The sequence below is a fragment of the Coturnix japonica genome, chromosome 1, assembly GCF_001577835.2.
Source record: "Coturnix japonica isolate 7356 chromosome 1, Coturnix japonica 2.1, whole genome shotgun sequence".
Classification (NCBI taxonomy): domain Eukaryota; kingdom Metazoa; phylum Chordata; class Aves; order Galliformes; family Phasianidae; genus Coturnix; species Coturnix japonica.
Window position 1 is genome coordinate 118,943,964 of NC_029516.1, and position 15,930 is coordinate 118,959,893.

At 39.1% G+C, this 15,930-nt stretch overlaps 1 protein-coding gene across 10 annotated transcripts in view; it reads right to left on the reverse strand.

The window, feature by feature from the left end:
• Positions 1-2,689: 2,689 nt before the first annotated feature.
• VWA3B (von Willebrand factor A domain containing 3B) overlaps positions 2,690-15,930 on the reverse strand; it is a 58,663-nt gene continuing 45,422 nt past the window's right edge. For 3 of the 10 annotated variants that reach the window (XM_032441591.1, XM_015850973.2, XM_015850961.2), the window contains 8 exons: positions 14,780-14,830; positions 12,768-12,987; positions 8,663-8,783; positions 8,245-8,369; positions 7,762-7,902; positions 7,175-7,272; positions 5,992-6,227; positions 2,690-3,040 (listed from right to left, as the gene is read on the reverse strand). In XM_032441591.1, coding sequence (XP_032297482.1) covers positions 2,877-3,040; positions 5,992-6,227; positions 7,175-7,272; positions 7,762-7,902; positions 8,245-8,369; positions 8,663-8,783; positions 12,768-12,987; positions 14,780-14,830 — 1,156 coding nt within the window. In that variant the 3' untranslated portion in view covers positions 2,690-2,876. Of the gene's footprint in view, positions 3,041-3,093; positions 4,130-5,991; positions 6,228-7,174; positions 7,315-7,761; positions 7,903-8,244; positions 8,370-8,662; positions 8,784-12,767; positions 12,988-14,779; positions 14,831-15,930 lie in introns of those variants that run through there. The other 7 variants (XM_015850969.2, XM_032441600.1, XM_032441593.1 and 4 more) reach the window with 7 other exon arrangements.

The window sequence follows — 15,930 nt, forward strand, 5'->3', positions numbered from 1 at the left end:
ATGTTAGATCAATGGAAACAACAGGGAAGAACAAAGAGGCAGCACCTGTGGGTGGTAAATGAATGCAGTGTGTATGAAAAAGCTTTCAGAACAAAGCCGGGCTCTGAAGACAGGCAGAGAAGATGAAAAATGTGAAGAATAGTACAGAGAAAAACAAACATTTACAGCTATATTCCCCACCTGTATTCAACACGTTGCCTGATTTCATTCTCCACGCACATTTCTCTTGGTAAAAGGTTTGGTTTTCCCTTGGTAATTTTTCCATTTGGTAATTCCAGGGATTGCTGGTAGTAGGTAAGGAGACTGCCCACCCACAGAAGCACCTCTCTTCATTCACAGAACAATGAAATCATAGAATAACAGACTGGTTTGGGTTGGAAGAGACCTCAAAGCCCAGCCAGCCCCAACCCTTGGCATGGACAGGGCTGCCCTCCACCAGATCAAGTTGCTCAGGGCCCCATCCAACCTGGCCTATGGCACCGCCACACCACCCTCTGATTGAAGTCATCATCTGCAAATATTTATGACTTACCACTAACCTACATTTTGGTTTCAAGCACCAGCAACCAAGATCTGCTTTAACTTTGAGCCTCCTTGTAGCGTTCCAGCAGTGCATGTCGGACCCCAAGCTAATGAAGGCTGCTTATCACCAAGGCTGATCAATGCAAGCTCAGTTCTGCAATGGCCAACTACATGTGGATCCTGGTTGACCAACAAAGCAGAATAAATCTGTCTGGAAATTTTAAGGGTTGAGCAGGAGATAAGGTATAAAAAACTACAGCACATGTGAAGGCAGATATGAGGAACCAGCAACATGGGTGTTCAATGATCTGGTTATGCTCTAGTGACACAACATGAAATTAGGCTGTCCTGGTCAAGCTCAGCCATCTGGCAAATCGAATTGGAAAATCCGTCATGTTGACAGACTGCCATAATAACACTTTCCTCTTTAAAACAGATTGGCGGAAAGAAACAAGCATGTGAAAACATAACCTCATGTACATCTGCAGCATAGTGTGGGGCTCAGGACAGAGGTTGGGCTGTGCAAACAGACCAACCAGAGTGTTCAAATGAAAAAATAAATCACCCTGACAACTCCCAGGTTTAATATGAAACAATGCAAGAAAACACTTAACCAAACATAGGCAGGAAAAAAGTCTTGTGGGCCCCAATAGGGAAAATTAATATATGTTATCCCACACAGGTGCTTCTTGAGGTTAGAGTGCATACCCAGAAAAGAACAGTGAAATGGATCCTTAATAGCAAGTGAAAAAGGAACTCATCCATTACCTTCCATATTTCTGTAATAAATCAGTATTTGCACATGGCTGCTACAACAAGCCAACAGTGATTTATCATCCCCTCTATGCAGAAGGACAATTCAGCATTCAGACTTCCTGTGCTGCCAGTTTTGATCCTGCACTTGGTAAGTATTCCCATCTATATACTTGACAAATGTATATCGCATCCAGCGGGACTCTAAGGTTAAGATTTCTTCAGCCATGTTTACAAGGATATCCCAGTCTTCATCACTGCGGGTGGCATACAATCCATCTGACACACATATTTGAGCAGTATGCAATCACAAAATTGCCTCACCCTCCATTTTGTTCACGTCATTGGAGTTGCGTGGGTTCAGCCTCAAATGTACGGAGGAGACGCGGGTTCATCACAGAGGAGACACGGGTGAAATGATCACATGCCCCGAAGCAGTGGTGAATTAGTCTGACTGAGGCACATTTTCAGCTACAAATCTGAGTTGTTAAATTTCAAAGTTCATGTGATTGAAAGCAGTTTTGGAGGAAGAGCTCATTTTCTGTTCACTACGACATCTTTTCTATCAACATTTCTATGGCTTTTCCTTTTTCACCTCCAGTGACTCGCTGTGATGTGGGACTCCATGTATGTGCCAGCTCCATTCTCCAAGAGAAAGACACCCTGAAGCAGGTAAGGAGCTTGACCCACAGAACAGAAGTTATCACAAACCATTCAAATTTCAGCTTCCAGGACAAGCCATTTCTGAACTGCAGGGTTTTCTTTCAGGTTTGAGTCTACCCTGAATCACGCTAGAAATTTCAACGCACTCTCACGTATCCCATTAAAATGTTCTGGCTGCAAGGTCATTCTGGTTTATACCTCCAAAATTCTCTTTACTAAGTAAAAATATCTGTATGTCTGCCTCTTTTTTTTCTCCACACTGAGACAGAAACAAGTATGAAAAGCTCAGTTAAAACTGACAGGTCATTTTTCTCCAGGGAAACACTTACCTGCACAGACACTGCATAGTACTCTCCTGGTCAAGAGTACACCTGAAAACATGAATATATACATTGACCTGGATATTGCACTGGTATCTGAAGTCAAACTTGTGAGAATTCTTAATGTTCATCTACACTGATATGCCAAAAAATTGTCAGAATCTGTCTTCTCCCTCTGAACAGAAAGCCCTGGACAAACCATAGGATAATGCCACTGCATCCACAAGTCATACTTCAATTGAGGTGAGGATCTTTAGTGCCACACAAACAGGTCCCCCCTGCCATGTGCCATTTCAGATGTTATCTTGCAAAGTGAATTCCGTGTTACCTTTGTTGTTTAGAGATTCTAACAGTGATACTTTCCAGCAGCACAGCTGCACCTCTAGCATTTTCTCTTTCATATCTCCAAAGTAAGTCTGCAAAATGGTAAGTGTTTTAGCACAAACCAGTCAGTTTATTTTTGACTCAAGCAATGAAATTTCACGGCTGCATCTGCTAAAAATCCTGTCTGCAGACTTCCACTTCTCACTAGCTCCCTCATCATGCACTCCTATCGCAGCTTCCCTTGTTCTGCGCTGTGGTGCTGAGGCTGCAATGACAATCCTTGCTGCTCCGGGTTTACTGCAGTAATGTTGATGGTGTTGCTTTTGCTGGACACAGAAGACCCTCTGCAGAAGGACTGGACAAGCAGCAGGGATGCTCTGGTGAGCCTGAAGCAACTGACATCAGCAGATCTTGACACCTTGACGAACACCAGGACGATGAAATGGAGAAAGAAGGTGCTAAGGGAGAACACGTACTATTTAGTGAGAGAAAACAGTGACCCTCCAAGAGCTCAGGTATTGTAGCCCAGCATCCCCCCACACATGTGCACACACCCTGCAATTTATCATCGAACAAATGACTCCATGATTAGGGCCACAGAGCAATAGTTCTTGACTTTTTTCTTTCATTCTCACAAGTTCATCCCAGTTTGCTCTTTAAGTATCATCATCTTCTAAGCCTGTGGAAATGGGGCATTTACATGCCAACCTTTGTTCCAACTCTTCCTTGGGAACCATCTCCTGGCCACTGCTGAGGAATGAATGAGTATCCAAAGTTTTAAATGATCATAAGAAACACACGTACAGTGGAAAATAAAGCTGGAAGGTAGCTAAAGAGCAAAGCTGTGGTATACAAGGTGAGAAAGCAACAACACAGATTGAGTACATGTAGGGCACAAGGTATGAGTATGATTAGTTTTAGAAATGTTGACTATGTTTACCACTGAAAAATCCTGAAGTAAAGAGCTTGATAATCATGGAATCATAGAATCACCAAGACTGGAAAAGACCTCCAAGGTCATCTGATCAGAAGTGTGCCTTTGAAAATCATCTTAGACAAGCAAAACATCAGCATTTAGATACACAAAAGGCATATTTGGATGCTTCTTGAGCAACCTAAGAGACAAAAATCTGAAGTTCACCTGTGGAAGGTTCAGGATATTTCTTGACTATATCTGTACCCTGCAGTACAATAACACTGCTGAACTAAAATACTGAAAGCTGCTGCTGCCGTACTGCTACCTTAAATAAAACACAAGATGCATGCTGTTGAAAGAGTGCGCCCCATCACACACTATTCACAAACCATTTATTTTCTTTGGATAGTGCACAGTCTCCCTGTGTGCCTTCCCAAGATGCTGAGACAAACCGTTCTGGTATTGCTATAAGAAACTGGAAAAAATTGCCTTTCCTTTCCCACCTCACCAGCACGTGCCAATGTCAATGGACCTGCACATTCTTCCCTTCCATATCTGTATGCTTCCATCTTTATGGCAGTGTAGCTGATTCCCGCTTTAATACAGTTTCCTCTTTAGATGAACAGACAGCCTTGACAAGGAGAGAGCCGTTGTGGGTAAGTTGTAACGCGCCATCAACAGAAAAACAAAAGCTAAATCTGAAGGCTGCTGGGGAGCCCTTGACAACACACAGCTGCTCTAAGCAGCAAATGCAAGCATAGCTGGACTGATATCAACTGCTTATTAAACAAGCCATGACCAACAGATGGGAGTGCTGCTTTATAACGATAACTCCAAATGGTGAATGAACTATCTTCAGAATGAGATTGGAAAACAAGTGGGTGCTAAATAATGTGAAATCCTGATGTGGGAAATGCAGCCAATCCCCCACACTGCCAGGTGCCACAGCTGTTACACTTTCAAACTCCATTCATCTGGACTAGATTTGCCTCAGGAAAGGATGGAAAATGATCATTTTGAGAGGTCTCCCACCCGCCCCGTATTGGCAGTTACAGTAATCATCAGTGTAATTGCTTCAAGTCACATCCCGTTGTAAGCTGGAAAGAGATTTGGGTTCTGCTAGCTGTGATTTGCTGGTTTGTCAGGCCCTGCAGATCATTATTGCGTATCACACCTGTACTTCACTCAGAATTTTTTTCTGCTTCAGTTTTTAACTAGACCACCATTTTGGAAAATTAACAAGGACCTACATGAGAAGAACATTCATTTTAGGCAATTATACAACAGACTAGAAAGACAGGAAGAAGAACGTCACTTCTGTGAGCTGAAAAATCCATCTCTATAACGGGCGCTGCTCACTCAAGTTCAGAAGTTACTTCCTTGCAGAATGCAACAGAAATGTGCACATGAAGTGAGCAGAATTGTTTGTAGGAAGATGTGCTGATTAACACATGGATGAGTTACCAAACACAGACCAAGGGTACATTACTTTATATATATATATATATATACATATACAAATATATAAACAGTTGAAACAGATTTGTGTATCACAGGTTCAGTTGCACACTTGATATAATTTACAAAACTACATACACAAAACGCTATGAAATCATTAGCACAGTTTGAACATGGGACAAATATTTACACCCAGAGAGGATAAATACACAATCGTATGTGGAGATTATATCAGGGAGTATCTGATAAAACTGTGAGGATGACCACACCCCGTTAACATCTTTATCATCTCTTTGACTTTCTCCTTTCTAAGGAAACTCATGCAGATGGAAAGAAATTTAAGCAAAGAAGAAAAAAAAAAGCCAACAGGATCTATGATGCAATCAGTAGAGGACAGGGGATCCCCCTCAGCACACTGAACCTGCGTTCCACCTTGAAGTCCTGGCAGAGTCAATTATTTGGTAAAGCTAGGCAGGACTGAAGTGATGGATACTGACTGCTCTCATTTCATCTTTCTATTCAACCTGCACAAAATCAGTAACAGGATTTTGCTGATCATATCAGCATTTCATATTTACACAGCATCCACATCTCAAGACATCCAAGAGAGAGGAGTCTGGGATAACTGTGTATTTACAGGGTGATGAGAGGTGATGGATGCTCCATCAGACTGGACAGGACTCTGAGCAATCTGATGTAGCTGTAGTTGTCCCTGTTCACATTTACACTATGCTTATTAGGAGGGACTAAGTTTGATGCATCTTCACTGGTCCTATGAATGTTTGGAAAATTAAGGTAGGATATGCCAGAACATGCTTTCTTCATTTATTCCCTTTTATGTGGAAACAGGCAGAGAATGATCAGTGTGAAGAATGGTTTCAAAAAGGAGGTAGATGAATGCCATCACATAAGACAAGGGAAAGCAGACTGGTCTAACACCCTGAAAACACAACGGAGCCCAGGTTTATTTTATGGGGATAAACTAAGGCCTATCACACCTGTTTAGTCCTTAATACTTAGAATCTAATTCTTTACCTTCAAATTCTTCTTCACTGCTAGGCACTGAACTTTTTCCTCTGTGTTTTACCTCCCTCCTGGAAACAAGCAAAAGATCAGAGTCCATCATTGTCCCCTTGGCATGTCTTTTGCCCTCTGCTCTCCTCTTCTTTTTCTGTTTTCCCCTATTTCCCTTCACAGTACATTTCTCTGCTACTTCTCCTTCATTTTCCAAAGATGAGTGTAGACAGGGCTCTGGAGTCTCTTTGTCTGGGCTAGAAAGTTAGAGAAGCTCATCAGTACAATACAATACAATAAGCTCACATAGCATATACTATTTTAAATCCTTTTCAATATGACATATTTTACCCTCTCCCACATCTTACACTGCTGACAAGAGAAGGACTTACTGTACTCTTGAGCATTTTACAAGGCTGTAAGTGCATTATCAATCAACTTCCTTTCTAATTCCAAAATATGGATAGAACAGCCTCAACTAGCATGCACTGTTTCTCTCTCTTTTCTGTAGCTGCTCAGCTGTCTTCATCATTTCTCAGTTGCTGCCTTAAACTCTGCACTACAAACTGTGGCATTCAATATACATCCATACAGTAAAGGCACCTCAGCTCCACTTTCATATCTGCCACACACTCAGGTGTTACTGCTCTAAGCCCCACGCTGTCCCTTTCTGTATCTGGGCCTTGTTGTCTTTAAAATGCAGCTGATCAGACATAAGTAAAAGCATTTGAAATAACATTGCTTGGAAGCACTTCTCATCTTCCTTTAATTTGGGCAATTTGAGGACAATCTGAACAGTACTATCCTCAAAGACAGAGACATTATACAGGCAATATTGTTTGAAACGTTTTATTTCCTCTTCATTAATTTAACCTCAACTATCTGCTCTACAACCTGGCCAGTGAATATACAACCAAACCTGTGATCACAATCTGGATACATTATGTAGAAATTCACATTTTGGCAGTCCTGCAACTACTTCTTGCCATTACATATCTCCAATGTCTCCAAAATGAATACAGAGCAACAAATTGCCAGCACATGCATGCGGGTCGGATCATTTGCTTACATATTAAGAGCAAACCAGACCATGGCAACAGTAGAGAATTACCCATGGAAGTCTGAAAGTGTAGTTGAACCCAAAGTGCAACATTTAGCATTCACGTAAAGCAACTTTTATGTTTTTAGATTTGAGCATACTCACACTGTAGAATCCACCCTCTGCACCATTCTTATATACCGACAGGAGAAGGCATATTTGGTTTGGCTGATTTTAATAAGGCAACTTCTTACGCAGTGTTCCTGCAGTAATACCATCAACAGTCATTGAATTGAGATCTGAAGCTCGGAAACAATGAAGAAGTATATATATTAAAAAACCCCACTGGTTTAATGCAACCATAACCAGCCTCTAAAGATAACATTTTCAAGTACAAAGTACACCTTCTTAATATTGCACTAAGAAAAATGCAGTACAGTGATCATAATGGCTTATAAACAAACACAGTGAGATGAAATGAGGATTGTACCAACTGTGATGAAAACCCTGTATTTCTCATTGGCAGCACAAAGCTTGTGAAAGCCACTAAATGAACTATCCTACAGGACCTTGCATTTCATATTTATTACATAGGCTCTACACTGGGCCCCAAATTCCGATTTACTTTGGTTAACTAGAGACAGGAAATGGGGCAGTGAGCTCATTAGCCTGGAAAATTACATCTGCCTCATCAAAAATGGAATGATTATAACACTATTGCCAAAGTAGTTTCATCTTCTAGGCGTACTCACTTTCCTGTTGCTGAACATCAGAACTGTGTAGAGTTTATCACCCATTCTCCCCATTTCTGGCGTTGCTATGACAATGGCAGGCACATAACAATAATTGTTCCCCGTCTGTGTCCTGGTTCTGGCAAATACATAGTCTCCCACCTACACACCAGGGAAGAACCACATAGCTTGTGAACAAGGCACAAAATTCAACATTAAGAAATATTTACATGAATCATCATTCTGATGTGTTCCTGTGCTTTAATAAGAATCTTAAAAAGAAAATGAATTTGGTCCTTTCATGTACTGATCACTCCTAATTTCCACCAAATCAGTAAGAAAACACAGGGGGAAAAAACAGCATGTCTCATATTTAACTTTGTTTAAATATGCTATCACTAAAGACTCTCCTATGATACACTATGGTTTTTTTCTCTGTGTTAACAAAGAGACAAAATCAAGAGTGTGTATTTGATGTCACAGAAAATGTGAACAATTATTCACCTGTAGATATGTACATGGCATGGCACGTCCCACAGGTACAATGAACTCCAGAGGTACAACCCAGCTCTCCCCATGGCTGAAGTCAACGAGTGCGCAGGTAGAACTGATATTCTTTATTACAGTTCCTAAAAGAACAACACTATGAAATACTACAGTTACATTTACCTCTTGTCATCTGGAAAAAAACATCCTATAGGCTGTTAGAAATCACTGAGTTCAAATGTATCTATATGATACGTTCTTCACTCACATTTAGCCAGGATAAATTGTACCAAGACAAGAGAGAAACTAGTTCCTAAAATAAAAAAGACTTTAAAAGCATCCTTAATAACACCATAAAACTAAAACAAAGTAGCCAAACATGACCTAAAGTAATGTTCTACCAGTAAATAATTAAAATGTGGACAAAAATATATACCTGGATAATAAAATCCTGTGATGTCTGATCTTGCAATCACTTTTTGGTTTCTGAGGGTCACAAATACTCTGCCCTCTCGTTGCTTTTTAGACTTCGACTTCACAGTTTCTTCTTCAGGTCTCTGCAATTTGATACAACTACTTTTCATTTCTTTTTCCACAACAGCCAGTCAGCCCAAAGCTATGCTCTGGAATCAACTAAAACTTAGGCAATATAACACAGTGGACTCTGTTATCATTCACACAGTAGCTGTAAAAAGAACAATCTATATTACCAGAAGCACTCTTGGAAAGATTACCCATGAGTTTTCACTATTAAATCTCGTTTGATATGGTCACTATAATGCTTGTATTTTAAGTGTTCAGGCAGAAATTTACCTTGATGAATCATTGGCTCTGGCTGACATTTTTGTAGGAAAATGTTCACAAAGTTGGACAATTCATATTCAAGAATTCAATATTTCTTTCCAGTTCACTCTTTACCCCTACAGAATATTAACTATACCACCACTTCTGTTTTTCCTGCTCAGCCTAAAACGAAGGCCCTTCAGAGCACTTAACTTCTGCTTGAACCTGGCAAAGGCTGTTTTGACTGCAAAGACTTACAACTCCACAGACACAACAAGGTCTTTGGGTAAACCATTTAAACCATTTACATCATTCCTCGGGCTCCAGAGGGACAGCTGGTGCTGAATATTTATTTTAAACTAATTTGTAATGCTTGACTAATAACTTGGGCAACCTCCAGCAGCCCTCATTAGTTCAAGTGTTAAAGAGTGCGTGAGCACCCACAGTGAAGGCTTCAAGCAGTGCTGAATCCAGGTGGCCCAGGAAATCTGAAGCCAAACCCATTCCTCTTAGTAGCACACGGCCTTTAGGTATCGCTGTGACTGACCCAGGCACTCCCAGAGCATCTATTTCAGGAATATCATTGACCAGGACTGTTGTTGCAAAAGTAAAGTACGTAAAAAAATATATATAAACAAAGAAACAAATACTGAGTAAACCAGGATACAGCCTACAATTAGCCCTCCAATCAGGCAATTGGCAATTTTCAGCATTTTCTATTTTGCTTGATAATAAGTGTGTTTATGACCCTGTGCAGATGGGTGTCAGCCTCTCTCAACAAAGCACTACAACAGCCTCCCTGTCACAGACAGAAACAAACAGAGCATCCTGAACACTGCGAAGGTCAGAGCACAGAGGGAGGATAACCAGAACATTAATTCAGCTGTAGGCTTAAACAGAAAGCTCCCATAGCAAGGACGTCCAAAAAGGATTACTGGTTCTTTTAAGAACTTGTGAAGGTAATTAGGAACACTCGAAAGCTAAAAACTAAGATGTTTTGAGCTTAGTTTAAACAAAAAAGCAATTTAGAAAGCTGCCTTGTTGATAATTGTGGGTTTTTCTGCTCTCTCATAATGGCAGTTTTCACCACGTGTCATATCTGCTATTTTGCCACAGTAATGCAATGTATTTCAGCTGGCAGATTACTTTCTATACCCATTTTTAGACAGAAACCACACTTGGAAAAGCTTTTGGCAGCATTTTAAAATGGCTCCACTGGTTTTTTGCTATTTTTTTTAATTATTTTTTTCCTCCACATAAACAGAATCCTAATTACATCTGCATTTCTGCCTCTCACTCTTAAAGCTTTTCAGTTGCAGATTAGCAGTGACTGAAGATGGAGCTCTGATTAAGCTCCTAAAGCAGGTTGACTCAGGATAAGCGATTGCACAATGTTAATCACATCATGTCTGAGAGCACACAGTGGTGTTTCAAGGCAACACTAAAAGCACAGAATCAACAGACAACAAATGAACATATTTCTTCTGCTTCTGTACTGGGGCATTATACGGCATAGATAAATCAACAATCAGATAACTATACAGGCAACGTAATATTTTCAGATGAATGTGATATGAATCGTCTTCTGTTTATTGAAGATACTAAAACATTTTCAAAATGTAAACTCTTAGTGGAACCAAAATGTCCAAAAACCAAATTGCAATCCTCTTTATCATTTATTTTCATACATGGACTGTATTATTGTAATATGTTCTTGTCAATTTAATATAATTTTCTTAATAGCTTATGTTAGTGTGTGTAAAAACAACAGCTCATCATGAGAACTACTGTTGATGTCAATGAAAAGAAGGGAGTATTTCAGTCGAGAAATGTCAGATAAGAGATTGCTTTTTTAAATACTGGCACTACATTTCCACGCATAACATACTATGCAAGTCCTACTGGGTAGCACATAGTGATACTTGGCATAATTCACAAGTAATTGTACATCCCAATTGTACATACCTGTTCTCTGCTTAGAAGTCACACCATAGTTTGGTACTGTGCTCATTGCAAGTTCCCCTAACTTAAGTCTTCACACTGATGTATGTGTGTACACATATATATATGTATGTGGATACATTTCTGTTCACACGTTAGGGCAACAAGGAACTATTATCATCATTTAATTATGATTTCCATATATAACCATAGAATTTTTTTCAGAATTCATTGCATCTATGCCAACCTTGCATTCAAGTTTCGTCAAAGAAAACTCCCTCACTCACTAATATAAAACAATGAAAAAGAAAAGGAACGTATTAATAGGAGTTCTATGACAATTTCTCTACTTGTTTTTATTCATCTTCTTTTAGAAGTTAAGACATTTGAGAGATTTTCTTCCTTAATAACTTCCTATAGAACTTATTTTAATATTATCACAGGACAGCTCTACTTAGACGGCTGTTCTGCAGAGCAGCAGCACTTCCAGTGAAGCTCTTTTTGATGGATGTTTTAGAGGTAAATTAAACTTGATACCAAGTAAGAGATGGTTTGAATTTTTCAGAAGTGCTTTGAATTTCAAAGCATCGAGTGTACAGAAAATCTTACCTCTGGGGAATGACAAACTGTTTCTTTAAACTTTAAGGGATGTTCATGACTTCCCTGAAAGTTCACTCACTCTCTAGCAAAGCCAAAACTCAGTGCAGAAGGTTGTGAGTTATTCAAATCAAGAGTAAGGTTTTAAGAGCTCTCTGGGCTTTTAACAGCACACACCTAAATTCCTGTTTATAAAAGTTATTATGCAACATAATTTAAAGGTAAAACTGTTAATATGGAACCAATCCATTATCAAAATTACCCTGAACATAATAACAGGAGAATCCAGCATTTTAATCTATGTCTTCTGAACGTGTATTTCACAACACAAAAGTCTAATTGAAAAGTATACTCAGTGTACTTAGGCTGCACACTTCTCAGAGTGCAGAATATCTTAATATTTGTTGCTCCAAGAGTCTCCATAGGCATCTCAGTAAATCTCTCAGTAGTTTTCCAAATAAAATCTGAGGTTCAGCTGGGGGATGTATATAAATAAGATTCATCAAACTTCTCAAATTTGAGTCAGTTACCAAGTACTTAGTTTACTTTCTGCCAATGTGTTAAAAGAAGGGAGCGAAGCCTCTGGCTTCCCAAAAGCAGGTGTTCACTTCTGGATGAGATAAACAGCTCTCCAGATGCAACTGCCTGTCAGCTGGGGCTCCATTCACAACAGTGTGAGTTTAGCTCCCTGTACATGTATAGATGCCTATGTTTTATGGACAGATAAACTTCTGTGTCTGTGTACAGAGCCGAATCTCATCCCTTCTCTTTATCTTTCAAACTAAAGATACCACAGAAGATTACAAGAAAGAGTTGATATCACAAGATCTTTTTTCCCTGTTTATCTGACATTAATTCAACCACAAGCCTTGTATCACAATTGCCTTTCATATATCTCTGCTGCCCTTGCAGAGGAGATATTGATGTTTTACTCAAAGACTCTTGATTTCTGTGGCTATATTTCTATTTCTAGAACTCTCGATTTCCTGGTACTTCCAAAGAGTCATGAAAACTTGCTCTTTTTACCTGCTTACCTGCTTTTCCTGCTTCATAGAACTGGGCCAAACCAGCCTGTAAACCACTGACATTCCCTCTACCCATTTGTATAACGTCACACTAAATGCCAGATGGATGAGGTATTAGCACAGAACTAAATTACTGCAGAAGTACATACTGAAAAGGAATATCTGAAGAAAAAAAAATACCCTTCCAATCCGTACCTTTTTGCTTTTGCTGATGTGTGATTCTGAGCTCTTCTCACTTTCCTTTTTGACAGCTTCCTGAAGATCAGAGGCTTGCTGCATGTATGTTAATGCCGCCAGTATCTCGTCTTCTAACAGTATGACGTCTTCATAGGAAATTGGCCATCCCAAATTCTCTAAAGCCTCCAACAAAGCTTCCTTATGCTGCATGTATTGAACCGGCCCATCCTCCTTAAATCTTAGTAAATAAATGAATGTATAAATAATTATCCATGGGATAAAAGTTTATTTTGACAGTACATTACAAATAGAATCCCAAAATTCAAACTTTAAATGCAGAGTAAGACATGGAAGTAATGCAACCTATATTCTGCATGCCACAGATTCTTGCATTTCATCCAGCTTAGCCAAACAACTGCACCTGCCATAATTATACCTCATAGAAAGATATCTACAGAGCAATACTAATGGCTGAGTGTAGGTATTTGATGCCATAATAGGTGTCCTTCTTGGTCTGACACATCAAGAAGTAACTAAATGATATGATGCAGAAATCATGGAAATCCTTGTCCCTTGTAGAGCAGCAGCTAGGATGAAGTAGCAAGCGCTTAGATAGTCTAAAATGGAACCAGATCCCTATTTAAGTCCTGACTTGTCACATCAGTCTTAACTGATGACATCAAAAGAGAGAGAATCTTCTGCTGCTTGTTCTTCTCAGTCCTGCTCTGCCCAGTTTTTACTCAATGACCACAAGTCTGCTTCCATCCAGGATTCAGGTAACATTGTTGCGCTCTACACTAAAGAGCCACATTGAACCTGTACAAATAAAAGTACCTATACATGAAAATATGAAGCAGATACAGTCATTCTGATGGTAAACAAACAAACTAAACTTCCAAAACCTAGCACAGGTAGAATTCTTTAAATCTGTAATTGGAAGTTAAATACTTCTTTATAGCTTTGAAGTTATTAGAGTCAATATTCTGGCTCTTCTCTACAGCTTTACCATCATTTAGAATGTGAAACCTAGATGCGTTTATGCATCTGTCTTTTCAGCACATACAATCATGGTGATGTCTACTGCATACTCCTTCTCATTATTCATCTCTCTACTCCTCTAGGAAATTATTTGTAATGAAATTATACCATCTGGTATTGTTATTCGATCTTGTTCTCTACTGAATCCTTTATTCATCTAGAATCAATGTCTAGTTAAATTACAGGATCTCCTGAACTGAATTCTCAAATATTTGGTACTCAATCACATTATTACTTCTCCAGCAAATACAAATTTCTCTGGTAGCATGTGATAACCTTTCAGTAACTGTGAGTGAACTAGGGAGCTCCTCAACCAATTCTTTCAGGACTCTTTCAGATCATGTTTTTTAGGAATAAGAGTTCTCCTTGTTGATGACAGAACTGTGTATTTTTGTTCATGAGCCCAAGTATTCTTTGAAGCTTTCTGGTGTTTGTCCCCATTTTTCTGCCTGGTATATTTCCCACTCACTCCATTTTCATTATTTGATCTTCACTTTATTTTCTGAACTGAACAGATGCTGCCTTCATTGATGTCAGTTCCATTTTCACAGTCTTTGGTTTTCTAAATTAATATACAGGAACAAGCGAGTTATCGTACTACAAATTGGCACTGTGATATACCACAGTGGATCACTTCTGTAATGGTAGTAACTAAAAATGTAACTTACAAACCAGCAACTGAGGTCCTGGTCTGAATGAGAGAAGATCTAACTCAAGGCCTGAGGCCCTGCCACTCCACACTGATTAAGAATCTCTTGACCAGTTCAAAAGGAATGCAAGTCACTTTCTTTAAAAACAACCAGTGCTGCAAGAAGGTGATCCAGAATTTAATATCACAACACATCACACATATATTCTTGAAACTAAGGTACAGGCATGAAACATCTGAAGATGAAACAAGATGGTTACAGAAATAGTGATAAAAAGAAGTGTCAAATGTTTATGATCAGCCTTTCAGAGGTAAGTTAGAAAACAAAAGGGTGACAGCTTACTTGTCTCTTTCCTCCTGAGGTAGGGCTCTCCAGACAAGTAGATTTAGGCGCCTGTTAAAGAAAGCAAAGCAATTTTTTTTTTAAAGGGAATGCAGTTCTTTGTGCATCTGATGGTGTGAAAACAGCAAACAAATACGGCTTCTTAAATCATCTGCATAATTTGTATTCCAAGAGCGCGGTATCATCAAATTGTATACTTAGCACTCAGCTATGAAATTATCAGCTGAAAGAGATGGGAAGACAGCATATTCCATCAAGCAGCAATGTGACTGTTTCAGGCTCATGGAAGGATTAGCAGCAGACACTATTGCTTTCTGCCAGGATTTTGCATGGATGATTCTATTCAGAGCCAGCAAGCCAAGACAAATCATAGAACCGATTAAATGCTGCTTAAATTCTTCCAATTAAACAGTCTAAGAAAACTGTAGTCTACAGAAGCATGGAGAGTAATGCTAATTGTATTTTTTCTGCTAAGATAACCCCTTAGTTGGGCCATTCATGTTTCTACTTCATTAAATTCTGGCTAGAGAAAAATTATTGACCGACAAATAGAAGTGATTATCCCAAAGCAATGGAGTTTAAAAGCACCACCAAACCTTCTGCTTTTGCTTTTTAGACATAAATCATAAACTCTTATTAGACCATCTAGCTCACAGCTTTCTTTATTAACAGCTAAAACAATTAAGTCGTCACTCAATTACTTCATTTTAAACTACAGAAATAAAGCTCTACTGATGTTCCTAATGGCTGCAATTACAGACAAACAAACTCCCTTTAGGAATAAAAGAACAGCCTCATTGTTAGAAAAAAAAATCAGATAACAGTCATTAGACTTTTTTTTAAAAAATAAAAAACTTGCTAGTTTTACTGTTCCATGTGAAAAGGGCCATTAGCACAAATTATGAATATGAATTTCTTGTTGGCTAATTGTATCTATTAGAAGTCAAACCCAAGCACTTCCAGAATGCAAATCACTTAGCTTGTTCACAATCTGCAGTCTCAGCATGCTCCACTGACTATTTCATGCTCCTAAATGCGCACACTCATAACCACTTCATTTATAAATCCTCTGGCTATAAAAAGACCACGCATGTTTTGAAGCTCCCAGACTGTTTCATTTTCAGTACTGAATACTCCCTTTGTCAGTGCAT